The following is an 18344-nucleotide window of genomic DNA, read 5'->3' on the forward strand; positions in this document are numbered from 1 at the left end:
GAATATACATTGTATATTGTATATAACAAAGATTTAAGTTGATTCTGGACAAAGAAAGATAACTCCAATTAAAAAAAAAATCTTGCAATAAGATATTTCTTGCTTACTATTCTGGACAAAGAAAGATAACTCTAATTAAAAAAAAAATTGCTATTTCACAATATTGTGAAATTAGATATTTCTTGCCATTGCACAATACTGTGCAATTGAAAAGACTTGCTATTGCACAATACTTAATATAACCTTCCTTTTATGGTCATAAACATTGTGATTAAATTTCATTGATTTCTATTTACTTAAACTAAAGTTATTGTGCAAAAACCAAGAATAATGCTTATTTGGGCCCTTTTTTAGCCCCTAATTCCTAAACTGTTGAAACCAAAACTCCCAAAATCAATCCCAACCTTTATTTTGTGGTCATAAACCTTGTGTCAAAATTTCATAGATTTCTATTAACTTAAACTAAAGTTATAGTGCGAAAACCAAGAAAATGCCTATTTGGGCCCTTTTTGGCCCCTAATTCCTAAAATGTTGGGACCAAAACTCCCAAAATCAATACCAACCTTCCTTTTATGGTCATAAACCTTGTGTTAAAATTTCATTGATTTCTATTCACTTTTACTAAAGTTAGAGTTCGAAAACTAAAAGTATTCGGACGATGACGACGACAACGCATAGGACGACGACGACGACGAAGACGACGACGCCAATGTGATAGCAACATACGACGAAATTTTTTTCAAAATTTGCGGTCGTATAAAAATCTAAATACATGGTTAGATTCAGCATATTGAAGAAGCCCATATATTCAATTTTTGTTGAAATCAAAAAAAGTTTAATTTTGGACCCTGATTTGGACCAACTTGAAAACTGGGCCAATAATCAAAAATCTAAGTACATTTTAAGATTCAGCATATCAAAGAACCCCAAGAATTCAATTTTTGTTAAAATCAAACGAAGTTTAATTTTGGACCCTTTGGACCTTAATGTAAAACAATTTGAAAAAAGGACCAAAAATTAAGAATCTAAATACTGTACACGGTTAGATTTGGCATATCAAAGAACCCCAATAATTCATTTTTTGATGAAATCAAACAAAGCTTAGTTTTGGACCCTTTTGGACCCCAATTCCTAAACTGTTGGGACCAAAACTCCCAAAATCAATCCCATCCTTCCTTTTGTGGTCATAATTATGTTAAAATTTCATAGATTTCCGTTTACTTATAGTAATTGTGCGAAAAGCCAAGAAAAATGCTTATTTAGGCCCTTTTTGGCCCTTTATTCCTCAACTGTTGGGACCAAAACTCCCAAAATCAATCCAAACCTTCCTTTTATGGTCATAAACCTTGTGTTTAAATTTCATAGATTTCTGTTTACCTTTACTAAAGTTATAGTGCTAAAACCAAATGTCTTCGGAAGACGACGACGCCAACGTCATACCAATATACGACCAAAAAATGCGGTCGTATAAAAATTGGTCAGAGTTCGACTGCAATTTTGGCCGGGTATGAAACCCACACATTTCTACACCATGTCTGATCAGGAAAACTTGCTTTGGAATTATGTATATATTCATAATACATAAAACCTACAAGCACTTCCTATGTACTTCATTCGGACTGGATCAGCCATATTCTAGACAGACAATATAAAATATAAAAATTTTCATCCTAGCTCCCCCATAAAAATCAAATGGTAGCTCCCTAATCCATTTTGAATGAAGAACATAACAAGCACTTCATGTATTTGGACATACAATATAAAATAATTTTCAAACATGTCTTGAAGATAATTTAGATATGTCTGATCTAAAAACATTCCTTTGAATTATGTTTACAATTGTATGTCCAAATACATAAAGTGCTTGTTATGTTCTTCATTCAAAATGGATTAGGGAGCTACCATTTGATTTTTATGATGAAAAATGTTGTCCTGCATTTTTTTTTAGTTGTTATCTCTGTCCTGCCTTTTTATTTTTCACTTTATCCGGTCCTGCTTTTTTTTTAGTTTATCCTGCCTTTTTTTACATAATTTTTTTTGCAAGTGTCTCATCCTGCCTTTTTTTTTTTACTCAAAACTCCTGTCCTGCCTATTTTTTTCAAATTTCATCCTAGCCCCCCCCCCCCCATAAAAATCAAATGGTAGCTCCCTTAGTATTAGACAGACAATTTACAAAATATCAAACATGTCTTGAAGATAAATCAAATACGTCAGATCTTGAAACCTTGCTTTGGAATAACTTTGATATCCAAATACATGGACTTTTGTTATCCAAATACCAGTAAGTAGACTATACCACAGTGCTGGCTTCTTTCTTTTGATATCTTCACACATTCATACTTTGTGCATCCACTCTTTTGGTATGGTAATATGTTCACTATGAAGATAATACACACACCAGAAGAAGGTTCCGATAAAGTTATATTTGGCCCTGTAAATATAAATAGATATATATAAAAAATCAAAAACAACAATATTAAATTCTGAAATTTGAAATTTGCTTTTTGTTCACTTAAATAAAGGTTTTGGCAAATGGCAAGACATTTTTTTTTGTTGGCGTCATATATTCTCTTTATTTACTGCAAACATTGAGAGAAGAATACAAAACTATCTACTGTAAAGGAGTAGGTCCAGTAAGACCTCTTTTTGGCCGCAATATAGCAGTTTTACAAAATTGTTAAAATGTAAACCGTTAGTTATGAAAGTGTAATGGTTCTGCTACATAAACATGTGCTGTTTTGGGCAATACAGTGCACATATATCAGGTATTAGCATTATTAAGTCATGCTAAATTACTGAATCTTAGCAATTTTAGCATTTTAGTTAGATTTTATATGGTTTCTGCCTTAAATGAAAGTGGCCGCATTTGTGTTCATTCTTAATATTGAAATGTAAGTTGTATTTGATGATAAAACATAAGATATATAAAGCTTGAGGATGAACACGGATGCGGCCACTTTCAATTTTGATAAAAACCATCTGAAAAGTGACATTTTTTGCCAGATTTGATAGATTTTTCCTATTTAAGCTTGAATTGGAGCGTTTTTAATGAATAAATCAGTTAAAATCTTGCACTTCAACTATTTGAATCAACTGAAATAGATACTTAATTAACACTTTCCTTACTGAATTGTTTTTTTCCGCGACGTTGTGTGACCTGATCAAATTTCCGCGCGCAGTTTGCCTGGCCTGAATTAATTTGACGTGTGAATGGGAAAAAAATGACGTTTTAGAAAAGGCAGTGTCTGCGCGTACCCGCATGCGGGTACGAATAGTCAAATTGCCGTTCTAGGCTGCACGTACCCACATCCGGTTTTCATATAGAATGCCATTGGATCAGGTATAAAACGTGAAATATCTACGGAAATTATCGATAAAATGGGGATATCGTGTAGAACGAGTGAAAAGTATGAAAAATAATATTTTCAAATTGTATTTATTAAATAATGATACATAATAATCATTGCAAAATTAAATGCACAATGATGGAAAATGAACCTGTACAGTCCCTGTAAAAGAAAAACATGATAGAAATTAATACTATTATAAAATTTTAATGCAAATTTAAAGAATTATTTTTTTATAAATTAAAAATATACCCATATGATATTTTAAAATAATCTTTTAGTAAAATGTTAAACAGAAACTAAAATTTTAAAATATGTAAAACTACTAAAATTAAAGCATGAGTTTATAAAAATTAAAATTTAAAGAAGCAAGTAATAATGATTAATGAAACGTGAACGGAGGCTGGCAACATTTGAAATGTGCAGCCGGGTTGAAATCCGTGCCAAAACAATCATATTTGATATGTAAAATGTGTTCCAAATCTTAATTAGTTACATCAGAGACATATATTGTATTATATGTCTCTGGTTACATAATCTTTTGTAATTGGTTTAAAATGATATTATAACTTGCTTCTTTAATTTTTATAAACTCCAGCTTTAATTTTAGTAGTTTTATTTTACTTTTTTCTTTTCAGGGACAGTACAGTTTCATTTTCCATCATTGTGCATTTAATTTTAATTAATAAATACAATTTGAAAATATTATTTTTTCATATTCCTCACTCGTTCTACACGAAATCCCTATACTATCAGTGGGAGACAGTGAAGCAATGGGGTAGGCAAAGGGGTTTTCTACATTCAACACAACCATATTTTGAAACCTTTTTTCCTGTGTACCTTTAATAGCTACCCTAGCCCAGCATATGTGACACCTTATCTTGTTTCCCAAAGTCTACTGGCAAACAGAGTTAACCTACATGTGTTTGATCTGTCTTGACGTGGTAGATTTCACAATATGACATACACTGTGTCAGACACTACCAACACCCAAAGTTTGATGGCCCATTTTTTTGTTTTAGGAGGCATGAATTGCTTGAATGCATCCCTCCCTTTGTAAGGTATCATGAATCGTCACCTATCGTTTGGGGACATGTTGGTCTCTTATTTTTGTCTGTTAAGGGGGTCTTTAATTTCTGAGTTTGTAAGATACATCATTATTAGCCTCCCATCTTTGCTCAACTTGCTGGTGAGTATCAGTGAAGTGTAGATACCTTATTATCTGCATAATTTCGGTCATTTCTTTGAAAAATTAGAGACCATGACTTATATTTTTAATAACTATAAACATGATAAAACCTTCAAGTGTTGGGATTAATAAATTTCAGGATAAAAACAATATATGTACATTGTCAGAAAATATAACATTTTTGTCCTAAATTCTAAAGCTCATACAATTAGATTTAATTTTTTCCATCAAAGTACATATATATTGAATATGAGAATAATTGCCTGTTAATATAAAAATATAATTGTTATGGCTTTTTTACTTTAATATATGTGTGCGGCTCTGATCTGGCTGCGGTTTAACATCTTACAATTGAGATGATTATATTCACATTTATATATGATTTATAAAAACATTACCGGTTTTATGTTAATTATCAAATCATTGCAATATTACTTTGCTCTTCATGGGCCCTTTAATTAGAATAAAAATATTTTATCTCTGGAATCAAAATATCCTATCTTTGGAATAAAAATGTCTTATCTTATCTCATTATAACTATCAATTATTTGGTTGTCAGATAGAAACATCTAGAAAAAATATCCTTCTTTGGGTCTCGTATGTTTTGTGGACCAGTATAATACCTCTGGGATAAATGGGGAAGACCTCTTTCAAATTTCAATACATGAAATTCTTGGTGCCATCAGTCATTGTTGGGGGCATCAGGGGCATTATTTACATCTGCCAGCTGTCATTATTTTCGTCTGAAAGTTCGCTGACCCATTCTCTTTCAACATCACTTCAGGAGTGATCATGAAATCATCACCGATGTCATTTTGAGGTCAATGCATTTTGTACCGTTGACCAAGAAGTTCTACTTCTCCCACCGAAAATCCCTCAAACTCCTCCTCTGAACTATCGGACATTTTTGTGTCTCAGAATGTTACAGACCATGAAACGACATTTTACTAATATTTACTATAATTTTGCGTCCTTGACATCGACAAGTGAGAGAGGAATGTGATTGGATTGTTTTATTTAGAACTTCCATAAAAGGAGTGCGACCTTTTGCACTCGTGGGAAAAATCCAATTACCGCGCCGACGGAAGTCGGATTATTACTTGATTTTATTCTCCGTGCAATTGTTAAAATCGTTTTTCGTAATTTGTATCATAATGTTAATCAAAATATTCATGAAATTAAATTTTACTTTCCTTCCAAATAAACTTTTCTCGACGAAAAAGGTCACATGTTCGCATCACATGTATTGTACAAAATGGCGGCGGCATATTTTGTTTGTTGACGCTACCGATCTTTCATTGTATTGAAGTATATATAAAGTATCAAATTCAGTCAGCATTGGTATTCTTTAACTGTGATATACTAGCTTCCTGAAAACCTATATATGTATTGGTTAAACGTAGCTTTACGGGGGGAAATGAGTTAAAAGACAAAAAAAATATGATTATCACGTGATTGTCAATACCTGAAAGCATTGTTCGGCCTGGCTACGAGGATGCCTCAACACATTGTTCGGCCTGGCTACGGGGATGCCTCAACGCATTGTTCGCCTTGAAAGGGTTAAGTGTTTAAAAGTGTTCAAAATCTTTCGTCAGATGAACCTGAAATTTGGGACCAAAATCAGCCCTCACCAAACCTACTCCTTTAACTTAATACATTCATCTATTCTAGTGAATTCCTGAATACTTGCAAAAAAGTGAGATCTTATTCATGTGTTTGCAAAAATTTGTCAAGCAAAATCACAACTAAAATAATGAATGAAAGATTTTATTTTTTGGGAACCTGTTACTGTCACATTTTTTGCCATTTCTTGGGAATTAATGCATGAGCACTATGCCATTTCTCTAAAAATTCAAAACAACATTTATTAGCTTTTTGCTGAATTTTACATTAAATTTTGATAAAATAAACAAAATAAAAATTTCAATTTTTAGAAAGTCAAAACTATGATAAAGTAAAAATGTGTCTGGTCAGTGTATCAGTACTTGTATATAAAAATGATGAATAACATTTGAACTGAAAATTAAGACATTGTAGAATACTAGATGCCCTTAGGCTAAATTGTATTATTATGCAGGATTTGGGAAATAAAAAATGAAAGTGTAAAAGTCAAATATTTTGCTTAAAATCAGGAAGAAAGTCAGGCGGTACACAAAAATTACAAGCACTTTTATAACAAGAATATATGATTCTTACAAAACAATAATGGGGATTCAGAATTGCCCCCCCCCCCCCCCCCACCCTTTTTAACAATTGAGAACCCCTGTAGTGTTTTCACAGTATCGAATGATTACCTAATATCCCTCCAAATCTCCTTTTAGTCATGTTAAGTTGTAAGCTATTATAAATTTTAATGCTTTACCTCAAAATATACCTTTTCTCCTTTATCAACTAAAATAAAGTTCTCCTGTTTTATTTAAGTGTTTTCTACAGACTGGACATTTTCTGTTGCGAGACATTACTTCTGTGGCACACACCATACACAGAGTGTGACCACATGGGTCTAAATATGTATTTCGTTCTCGTTCCATACATATACTGCACTGTGGAACCTCGGACTCCTAAAATGTAAATTTGTTCTATATCAAATGAAGTGAATCTTTTCAGCAAAGTTGATTTGGAATTTTTTTTCTACCATAGATCTATAACTTATCATTGATATTATTATTCTTGTATTTTGTGGGGCACAAATTCACATGCCCAAAATTTTTGAATTTCTTCACGCTTTTATGTAAATTTTGGCAAAACACAAAATTAAATATCCACAAAATAATATTTTTTCCTCAATCCTTGAAAATTGGTATCCAAGAAAATAATTAAATCAATCATATTCTGTTACTTTTATTCGTAACCATGTGAGGAGGGGACAATTTGGGGCTTGGTAGACTGTATTGACACTGGTCATTATTGACCCCCTTTTTAGCTCACCTGGCCCGAAGGGCCAAGTGAGCTTTTCCCATCACTTTGCGTCCGGCGTCCGGCGTCGTCCGTCGTCGTTGTTAACTTTTACAAAAATCTTCTCCTCTGAAACTACTGGGCCAAATTGAACCAAACTTGGCCACAATCATCATTGGGGTATCTAGTTTAAAAAATATGTGGCGTGACCCGGTCAACCAACCAAGATGGCCGCCACGGCTAAAAATAGAACATAGGGGTAAAATGCAGTTTTTGGCTTATAACTCAAAAACCAAAGCATTTAGAGGAAATCTGACATGGGGTAAAAATGTTTATCAGGTCAAGATCTATCTGCCCTGAAATTTTCAGACGAATCAGACAATCCGTTGTTGGGTTGCTGCCCCTGAATTAGTAATTTTGAGGAAATTTTGCTGTTTTTGGTTATTATCTTGAATATTATTATAGATAGAGATAAACTGTAAACAGCAATTATGTTCAGCAAAGTAAGATTTACAAATAAGTCAACATGACCGAAATGGTCAGTTGACCCCTTTAGGAGTTATTGCCCTTTATAGTCAATTTTTAACCATTTTTCGTAAATCTTAGTTATCTTTTACAAAAATCTTCTCCTCTGAAACTACTTGGCCAAATTAATCCAACCTTGGCCACAATCATCTTTGGGGTATCTAGTTTAAAAAATGTGTGGCGTGACCCGGTCAACCAACCAAGATAGCCGCCACGGCTAAAAATTAAAAACATAGGGGTAAAATGCAATTTTTGGCTTATAACTCAAAAACCAAAGCATTTAGAGGAAATCTGACAGGGGTAAAAATGTTTATCAGGTCAAGATCTATCTGCCCTGAAATTTTCAGACGAATCAGACAATCCGTTGTTGGGTTGCTGCCCCTGAATTTGTAATTTTGAGGAAATTTTGCTGTTTTTGGTTATTATCTTGAATATTATTATAGATAGAGATAAACTGTAAACAGCAATTATGTTCAGCAAAGTAAGATTTACAAATAAGTCAACATGACCGAAATGGTCAGTTGACCCCTTTAGGAGTTATTGCCCTTTATAGTCAATTTTTAACCATTTTTCGTAAATCTTAGTTATCTTTTACAAAAATCTTCTCCTCTGAAACTACTTGGCCAAATTAATCCAACCTTGGCCACAATCATCTTTGGGGTATCTAGTTTAATAAATGTGTGGCGTGACCCAGTCAACCAACCAAGATGGCCGCCACGGCTAAAAATAGAACATAGGGGTAAAATGCAATTTTTGGCTTATAACTCAAAAACCAAAGCATTTAGTGGAAATCTGACGGGGTAATAATGTTTATCAGGTCAAGATCTATCTGCCCTGAAATTTTCAGACGAATCGGACAACCCGTTGTTGGGTTGCTGCCCCTGAATTAGTAATTTTGAGGAAATTTTGCTGTTTTTGGTTGTTATCTTGAATATTATTATAGATAGAGTTAAACTGTAAACAGCAATTATGTTCAGCAAAGTAAGATTTACAAATAAGTCAACATGACCGAAATGGTCAGTTGACCCCTTTAGGAGTTATTGCCCTTTATAGTCAATTTTTAACCATTTTTCGTAAATCTTAGTTATCTTTTACAAAAATCTTCTCCTCTGAAACTACTTGGCCAAATTAATCCAACCTTGGCCACAATCATCTTTGGGGTATCTAGTTTAAAAAATGTGTGGCGTGACCCGGTCAACCAACCAAGATGGCCGCCACGGCTAAAAATAGAATATGGGGGTAAAATGCAGTTTTTGGCTTATAACTAAAAAAACAAAGCAATTAGAGCAAATCTGAAAATGGTCAATTGACCCACTAAGGAGTAATTGTCCTTTATAGTCAATTTTTAACAATTTTCATAAAATTTGTAAATTTTTATTAACATTTTCCACTGAAACTACTGGGCCAAGTTCATTATAGATAGAGATAATTGTAAGCAGCAAGACTGTTTAGTAAAGTAAGATTTACAAACACATCACCATCACCAAAACACAATTTTGTCATGAATCCGTCTGCTTCCTTTGTTTAATATTCACATAGACCAAGGTGAGCGACACAGGCTCTTTAGAGCCTCTAGTTTTGTGTTGCTGTCTCTTCAATGACGGTGGTGGGGTTATTTTGGTGCAACATGTTTTGCCATTTTTATTTTACATGTAGCCGTGAAAAAGGTTTGCTATTCACCATGTTACGTGAAATCGGTAAAAAGATAAACATGCAAGACATTTTTAATTGTTTGTTCATCATGAAACGGCAATTTTATTTCCCATTCTTCCGTGCAGGTATTACCAATGTTATTTCAACTGATCGGGCGGAGCTTACCTTTTAATTTGCATAAGGACAGTCTATTTGAAGATGTGTGTGATAAGGATGATTGCCGTTATAACATAGTTCCTGTTTAGGGTTCATTATCATATCACATTTACATGTTCACATCCTGAATTTGAAGTTAATTTGCCACTTGGCATAAAACAGTCTTCCTTCATGATAATCATCTATAAGTTAGTTTTGCCATTTAGCTGACAAATTAACTAGAAATGGATAATTTCAGACATAATATGAATAATGTGCAAATATTAATTCATCGTTCTACCTCTGAAGAAGGTCCATGAAAAACTGAATCATCACCAGGGGATTTTAATAATGTGTTTGGTATTACCTACTTTTTATTGACCATCTTACTAGTACTTATACCAACCTTGCCTAAATCTATGACTCGCTGGTTAAGATTTCTGTTCTCTACCTTCAACGAGTTATTCTCATTCTTAACTTTTTCTAATTCTGCAGTGTCTTTATGTCTGCAAATACAAAAAAAAACATCATTTTATCTTCAACATCACATTTGAAACGGCTTAGCTTGAACTATCACAAAAATAAGTGGTGATGCATGTACATGGAAAAGCTGTAAAATCCATGTCAGATTTGAACCTTTTTTTTTAGATCTGAATCAATTCCTGATTTTAATCCTATTTTTTTATGTCTAAATCCATGCCTGATTTTAACCTTTTTTTTAGATCTGAATCCATGCCTGATTTGAACCTTGAACTAGGAATCTAAACGTTAAATATAGTACTTTTTTCTATACGCTTGTAATGTATGTTCACATTGACAAAACCACTAAAACAATCATCCTTGAAATTTGCCGCTCATAGATACCAGGATTAAATTTGTTTTTACGCCAGACAAAATCTCATGTGTAAAAGACTCAATCCATTAAAAAGGTACCCACTAAAATAAACAAATCCACACTATTTTTGTTATATTCACATACCTATTTTCCAACATTTTTATTTCTTTTTCCATCGAGTCAAATGCTTTCTTTGCAGACTTTTTATATTCTTCACATGCTCTGCTTTCTTTCTGAACTTCTATCCTAGCTGCTTGTAACTGAGTTGCAATTGATTGCCCTTCCGCCATAGCTGTCCTTAACCTTTCTGCCAGACTTGAACTTTGATCTCTATACATTTGACTTTCTAATTCTTGTTGAAATAGAGCGGTTTTGATATTTTCTGTATCTTTATTATTCCTGAAAAACATATATTGTATTTGATGTTAAGTTTTCTTTGACTATATACATGGTAGGGGCGGATCCAGGCAATTTTAAAAGGAGGTTCCTAACCCAGGACAAAGGGGGGTCCAACTACATGTCCCTATTCAAATGCATTGATTGTCCAAAAAAAGGGGGGGTTCAAACACCATGAACATTTTTCTGTTCACTTTATTTTTCGAGCTCTTTAATCTGTATTTTTGCCCCTTATTCTCCATTCTGTAAACCCCATGCAGACCCTCAAGTTAAAACTATTATTTATAATAGAATAATCATGTAAAGAAATATCATTACCTGTCCAAAGTCTCCTGACATTTTCTCTCTATCTCCAAACATTTCCTTCTACTGGTGTCTTTTTCTGCATACAATTCTTCTGCATACTGTAGTTTTTCTCGCTGATGTATTTTTTGTCCTATTTTTAGCTGTGCTATCTCATCTAGTAAATTGTCTGTTGTACGAGTTTGTCTTTCTATTTGTGATTGGAGGTTTTCTTTTTCATGTTTCAATGAAGTCATGGGAGATAATCGCTGCAGAGTGTTGTCCCTTTCTTGTCGATACTTGTCATTTTCTTTCCTCAGACGTGTAATTACTTTTTCCGATTCCCTGTCTGTTTCTCTTCTGCAATGTAAAATGACTTATAAATGATATCACAAATTCTAAAGCATTATATTCAAAGAATTTTAGCTGGATTTAAAAAAAATAGTTTATGAATCCCAATTACAATTGAAGGAACTTAGATTCAACTCAAAATTTTATGAATCACAATTGCAACGGAAGGAACTTATATTCATCTCAAAATTTTATGAATCACAATTTTTTCGTACATACCAATGATTTGTATAGAAAGTGACTGTGGGTTGCACTTTGTATATACAGCTGTTTCTCAAACCACACCTCTTTTGGGGAGATCTTAAATATTTATAGAAATTTAATTTTGTTTACATACATGTACTGGTTCCCAGTAAATATACATGTGCATATTTTTTATATTGAAATCTTTGGTAACCCTTCTTTAGAGGTAGGGGTAGTTAAGAAAATTAGTGTTAGTTAAATCTCTGAAAAGTTCAGGGCATATAAACGTTACCTTACCTTGAACTGCCAGATTGTCCTGTTATTTTTGGCAAACATAATAACACAATACCTAACAGTGAAGTGCATACTATAAACAGGGCTCCAGCAAACTGAGATAATATGTAAAAGACAATCAATCCAATCTGAAAAAGAAATATATATTACTATTTGAAATAGTCAACCATAACATGAATAACTAAATGACATAAGCATCTTAAGAACAAATATTTTAGCATGCATTTTGTTGAACAAAGCAAAAGACCACTTTGGAGTTCATCTGTCACCGGAAAAAACTTGTCAATTATACGCGCCTTTATCACCGTCATCTGTGCGTTTAGGGGCGCCGTCACTTCCTTACAATGTTGAGCGAGTGGTTGGAAAATTATAATTCTATATTGTACGAATTATTCGGCAAATTGAATTCTGAAAATAGACAATCAACACTGCTGTCATTAGGGAATTGTCAGTAAGTACCTACAGAGCAACCATTATTTCTAGTTTATCCTGCACAAAAACGATCACTGTTTCGTGTAAACTATAGCTCAACATTTTCTTTTCTTACACATGTTACATAATGTATTCTTTACTGTGACAGTGATATTAATAAAAGTATGAACAATTTGAACTTAAAATTTCTAATCTAACATGTCTAATGGAAAAAATTCAAAGATAAAGATGCTGCCAGGCCTTCCCTCTCAAGCCACCATGCACTGTTTTCCTTCTCCGATTGAAAAAAGAAAGGTTGTTTCTGAAGATCCTAATTCAGTAGTAGTTGAGTCCAGAGCAATGAACACAATATTAATATGCACTTAAGCTAGGATATCTCTGAGAGGGGTTATTTCTGGTCATGACTTTCTGTGTCCAATATCATGAATTTCAAAATTTAATCTGAATCTGTTTTTTAAGTCTTTTATTGTAAATTTTGGTAACGGAAAGGAGAGTGTCATCTGAACCTTCAGATAAAGAGTGTGGCAAATCATCTTTAAGACCAAATAAAAGTTAATGTGTGGCTCCTTTTTCAATGTGAAAGGTGGTTGTAAGAAAAACAGATATAGGGTTTAAAGTAGGGTTGGTCCGGAACTGGAACCACACATACATGTATACTTCTGTTTGGTCTTTATCACAAAAAAGTCAACATGAGTATACAGAAAAAAAGATTTCCAGAAATGAAACAAATTATAAAACCATGAAGCAGTTGTTTAGGCCATAAAAAAGAAAAGGTTTGTTTGCCCAAACACTACCTACCCAGAAAAAAGCTGCCTACTCAAATTATTTTATTGTCCTGATTTGAAGAAGTTTTTTTTTAATCAGATAGGCATGAAGACTAATGAAAACACCCAAAACTTCAATTTCTCTTTTTGAAAAAAAAAGAAAATGCCTAGCTGCCTACCTACTGTCTCAACCTTTGGGTAGGGTTTGGGCAAACCAAAATATTTCTAATTGTGGCCTTACCACCATACATCCTCCTTTTAACTTGGGTGATGACAATAAATCAATCATGCTTTTACTTTCTCTTGTACCGGTAGTCTGATAAATTCCATCACCACTCATCTCATCAGTGGCCTTAAACTTCATTTACTTGTTCAGGATACACTCAGATCTGAAACAAAACCAAGTTATACATGTAGTATATAATGTTGAGATAAAAACCATCATCTGGCAAATCTTCAATACTCAAAGATTATGGATGGTTTTTCAGTCAAAAGGTGCCCAGCAGACACTCAACATAGTTTCTCAGCTACAATCTCAATGAAGATTGACAGTCCTGAGACCAGTGTGGCTCACAGGGACTCGGTTAGCAGATTAAAATTTTGTAAATCAATGTTTTTAATTTATTTTTTTATTATTTCCTGTCTATTTGCATTACTATATTAACGTATTTAAAGTTGCCATCACTATTTCTTTGTTTTCTGGCAATGTGCAGTTAACTATCCATATCCATATACTGAAAAAACCTAAAGGGATCTAAGTCGCCATCTTGAATTGCCTTCCCTACTTTAGATAAAAAATAATTAAAAATATGAATAAATTACTATATACCTTACAACAGCCCTCATTTTCTTCCGAAATGATTCTTCTATAACATGCATATTTTGATTTGTGGATTAACAGAACCCTTACGAAGTTTGAGTTGCATTCGTGTCAGAATATTCAAATTTCCCGGCGAAAGCAACGTATCATTCGGAAACTTCCGGGTCGACGCGTTTACTACAACGATAAATCCTTATAAACAGACGAGTGCTGTCCCCTAACTTCATACCTACGCCACACCAAGATATCCTTCATATTAATTAAATATCAAACAAAAATGTCTTTGAACGGCTAGTGCATGTATTGTTTCAATATCAGATTATCCTCCTATCCTTCCGCCCATTGAAAATATCAAATGATTGTCCCAAACCAGCGGGTTGTATTTCTGACATCCTGATATTTTTCAAATCATGGATTTATGCAGTACAACACTTACACTTATATAATCAGAGGAGTATGTATGTATATGGAAAAGGGGCCTTCCAATTGAACTTCATACATGCATGTATGATAAGTTAATATACTTTTTCAAAATACTTTTTCAAAGTCATGAAAGTATTACTCCAAGTTGACCTACCAACCGGCCCTCCCCCTTTTTTATATCCTGGTACTGTTAGTAAACCTTATAAATCCCATTGAACGTATCAATATTTTTAGTAACTTCTTTATTTTATTGATGTGTCTTCGAACAAGTCAATGATTTATGTTACCCCGTTTGAAGAAAGGTTCTATTCGTTAACTTTGCGCTCGATATGTAATAATAAATCAAGGGACAGCACTCGTCTGTTTATATGGATTTATCGTTGTGGTAAACGCATCAACCCGGAAGTTTCCGAATGATACGTTGCTTTCGCCGGGAAATTTGAATATTCTGACACGAATGCAACTGAAACTTCGTAAGGGTTCTGTTAATCCACAAATCAAAATATGGATGTTATAGAAGAATCATTTCGGAAGAAAATGAGGGCTGTTGTAAGGTATATACAGATATATATAGTAATTTATTCATATTTTTAATTATTTTTTATCTAAAGTAGGGAAGGCAATTCAAGATGGCGACTTAGATCCCTTTAGGTTTTTTCAGTATATGGATATATGGATAGTAAACTGCACATTGCCAGAAAACAAAGAAATAGTGATTGCAACTTTAAATACGTTAATATAGTAATGCAAATAGACAGGAAATAATAAAAAATAAATTAAAAACATTGATTTACAAAATTTTAATCTGCTAACCGAGTCCCTGTGGTGTGGCTGAGAAACTAAGTTACTTCCTCAAGTTTGAAAAACCATTGATAATCACTTAATTGTCTATGACATGTTATTTGGATGGAGAGTTGTCTCATTGGCACTCACAGAGATGCAAACAGTTTTTTTTTCCTGTCAGACAATGGGGCCTACAGGGTACCAAGTTTTGCCAGACCCATTAAATTTCTGCCAGACCCATATTTTCACTCAAAAATCAAATGAAATTATGCTATTGAACAAACGTTAATTTTGATTTTGTTGATATTATTATTATTTTAAAATAACCTGTGATTCATAACAATTGTAGTTTATTGAATAATACATTACATCATGTACATATTAATATTGATCTGATTAAAAGTTATTCTTCACAAGAGTACTTGGAAACAAGATAGTCATTGGTAGTTTCATTCTGTTCAAATTCAAAATCGGGTTTCGACCCACTTACAAATTTTATCGGCCATGACATATTTCCTGAACTTACAATGTATCAACTATGCTTAATAGACCTCCTTCCTAGAGAGCGAATTTCTAAAACAAAAACATGACGGAAATACAGAGAATTGTTCGGGGCGAGATGGACAAGGTACAAAAGACTATTACTGGGCGGAATCACTGGTTCCCAGAGTTAGAAAATGAGGGGAACAGGACATTTACTTTTATTAAAGATGATCGCAATTTTATAAACAAAATACTCTGCCTGGGCCGACAGGGATTTCAGTTTTGGCGGACCCAAGCGGACTTAAATATTGCTGGCCATCAGCCATGATCAGGTCCTGCACAGCTACGAGTTTTGCCGGACCTGCATAAATTCTGCCCCTTAGGTCCGACGATTAGTTGCATCTCTGCTGACTCACACCACATCTTCCTACATGTATATCTATGGAAGCAAGTTAACTCGTACCAACGGAAACTCGTACCATGTAAACTCGTACCAAAAAAGTTAACTCGTACCACTGGGAAGTCGTACCACTTCAAACTCGTACCATCAAAAATATATTAAAAACTACGAATATTTTATGGTATTTTTTTGTAAACTTAATAAAACTAATGTTGAATTACTTGAATTTTATACTGGGTTTTAATAGACAAAAAATACGAAAGTTTGTCTAAAAGCTTTATTTTTTAAGCTGATCTTTCAAAGTAATTATAATCCAGAAGAAAGTAAAACATTGCTTTAACTGTACCTTAAGTTGAATATCTATATCCAAATTCAATTAATTTAATGCTGGTAATCCATGATCACAAATCGAATGCTATGTTTACAATTATTGAAAGCCATGTGCTTTTTGGCGGGAAAATTCGGGAACAGGAAACAGTTACATTTCATTGTAACTTGTTATTTATAAAAAGTAAGAATTTCATTTTGGAAATTATTTTGATTAACTGCTAGGATTTTTTCATGAAAAATTAATTTGAAATGATTAAAAATTAAATTCAATGATTATCAGTAAAAGTTTAAAAAAGAGTTTATTCAAAGGAGACATCAAAGCAAATCTGCCGCAGTATTTTCGATCCAATAGACAGGGAACATTATCTACAAATTGGGAATTGTACTATAAATTATATACATTTTACAGGCTTGAGAAATATTGAGGGAAAGTAAATTATATAGATCATCATTAAACACCATTTAAATGCATTTAAATAAGTTGGTACGAGTTAGCAGTGGTACGAGTTTGCATTGGTACGAGTTTTTGTAAAGTGGTACGAGTTGACGTTGGTACGAGTTTACAGTGGTACGGGATAACTATAATTCTATATCTATATAGTTAACATTATATTGACAAAGACACAAGTACCCTTAGTTTCTAGTGATTATTTTCAATCTCAAGCAGTAGTGAGAAGCATGACATGAGAAACTATTGCAAAGAAAAAATCATAGAAAAGCCACACTAAATAATTTGCAATGAACTTTTTCACTTCTTACAGCCAGTCCCAAAAAAGGGGGAGAGGTGGGTCCATACATGTCCCAAATTCCTATAAACATAGATGTATATAACTGTTCGCTTTCATGATGTTTGTCATCTTTGCTAGCCAAGTGTTATGATTCATTCCCCTAGCGAAGATTGATGTTGGTATACTATTTGCCTGGGTATTTTAATATCATGTTTATATCTGTTGCACAACAATTTCTATCCGGTAAAAAGTGTTCTTCAAAATTACATGACTACCTATAAAGTCTTTTTACCTATTATGTTTTCACCAAATATTGTACTACAAGAAACCATTTTTGTCTTGACAGCAAACAGTGCAAGTTGGAAAACCTGCTGCTGAACTGAAAGTGGAAATCGTTTTCAGAAAATGAAAACGGAAGTATTCATTCGTGTTGAATTTACTAAACCGATTCCGTGCATATCTAACTTTCCGGAATTCGATCCATAGGTGATTTCTTGACTTTAAAAGTACATATATAGATGTATATAAGAAGAAGAGGCTTTATTTCTATCAAAATGGCTCACAAGGAGCATAATATGGAATTTTGGATCCGCCATGCTCTTCAACTTTGTACTTGTTTGGCTTTATTTATTTGTATTATACTATGATGTCTCTGGCTTTATAAATATTTTGATACGAGCGTCACTGAGTGCGTCTTATGTAGACTAGCGTACAAAATTATAATTTTTGATAGCTATATATATATATATATAATATCATTATTATATTATTTTTACAAATATAATAAACAATCGAGTAACCGGCAATACAATGTCAATGTATTGAGAGAAAAAAAACACTAATTTTGCCTATGCAAAAACATCAGTTTAATTTCACTGTTTATAATGCAATTAATTTAAAATGTGACACTTCATTTTCACTTTAATAATACCCAAAGACAATAGCTGTAGATTATGGAGATATTGAAATATACGGAATCAAAGAAAACAAACATCGCGATGTAAGTTTTGGCAAGATCTATTTGGATTAGCGGTATATAAATAATTCTAACATGACGTCCTTCAAACGCTTTGAGTACACACCCGTGGTAAAATAT

The 18344-nt window shown here is 33.2% G+C and overlaps 1 protein-coding gene across 2 annotated transcripts; it reads right to left on the reverse strand.

Annotated features, from left to right (window-relative positions):
- Positions 1 to 773: 773 nt before the first annotated feature.
- LOC134694796 (probable E3 ubiquitin-protein ligase bre1) lies at positions 774 to 17670 on the reverse strand. 2 transcript variants are annotated; one of them, XM_063555856.1, is made up of 8 exons: positions 17541 to 17670; positions 13523 to 13670; positions 12089 to 12213; positions 11294 to 11617; positions 10724 to 10978; positions 10151 to 10250; positions 6911 to 7097; positions 774 to 2431 (listed from the first exon to the last, which is right to left on the reverse strand). In XM_063555856.1, the coding sequence occupies exons 2-7, from the start codon at positions 13643 to 13645 to the stop codon at positions 6924 to 6926; spliced, it is 1101 nt and encodes a 366-aa protein (XP_063411926.1). In that variant the 5' UTR covers positions 13646 to 13670; positions 17541 to 17670; the 3' UTR covers positions 774 to 2431; positions 6911 to 6923. The 2 variants fall into 2 exon arrangements, with proteins under 2 accessions (XP_063411926.1, XP_063411925.1); XM_063555855.1 differs by having other exon boundaries at positions 6899 to 7097.
- Between the last annotated feature and the right edge of the window lie 674 nt (positions 17671 to 18344).

This window comes from Mytilus trossulus, chromosome 13, assembly GCF_036588685.1.
Source record: "Mytilus trossulus isolate FHL-02 chromosome 13, PNRI_Mtr1.1.1.hap1, whole genome shotgun sequence".
In the NCBI taxonomy this organism is placed as follows: Eukaryota; Metazoa; Mollusca; class Bivalvia; order Mytilida; family Mytilidae; genus Mytilus; species Mytilus trossulus.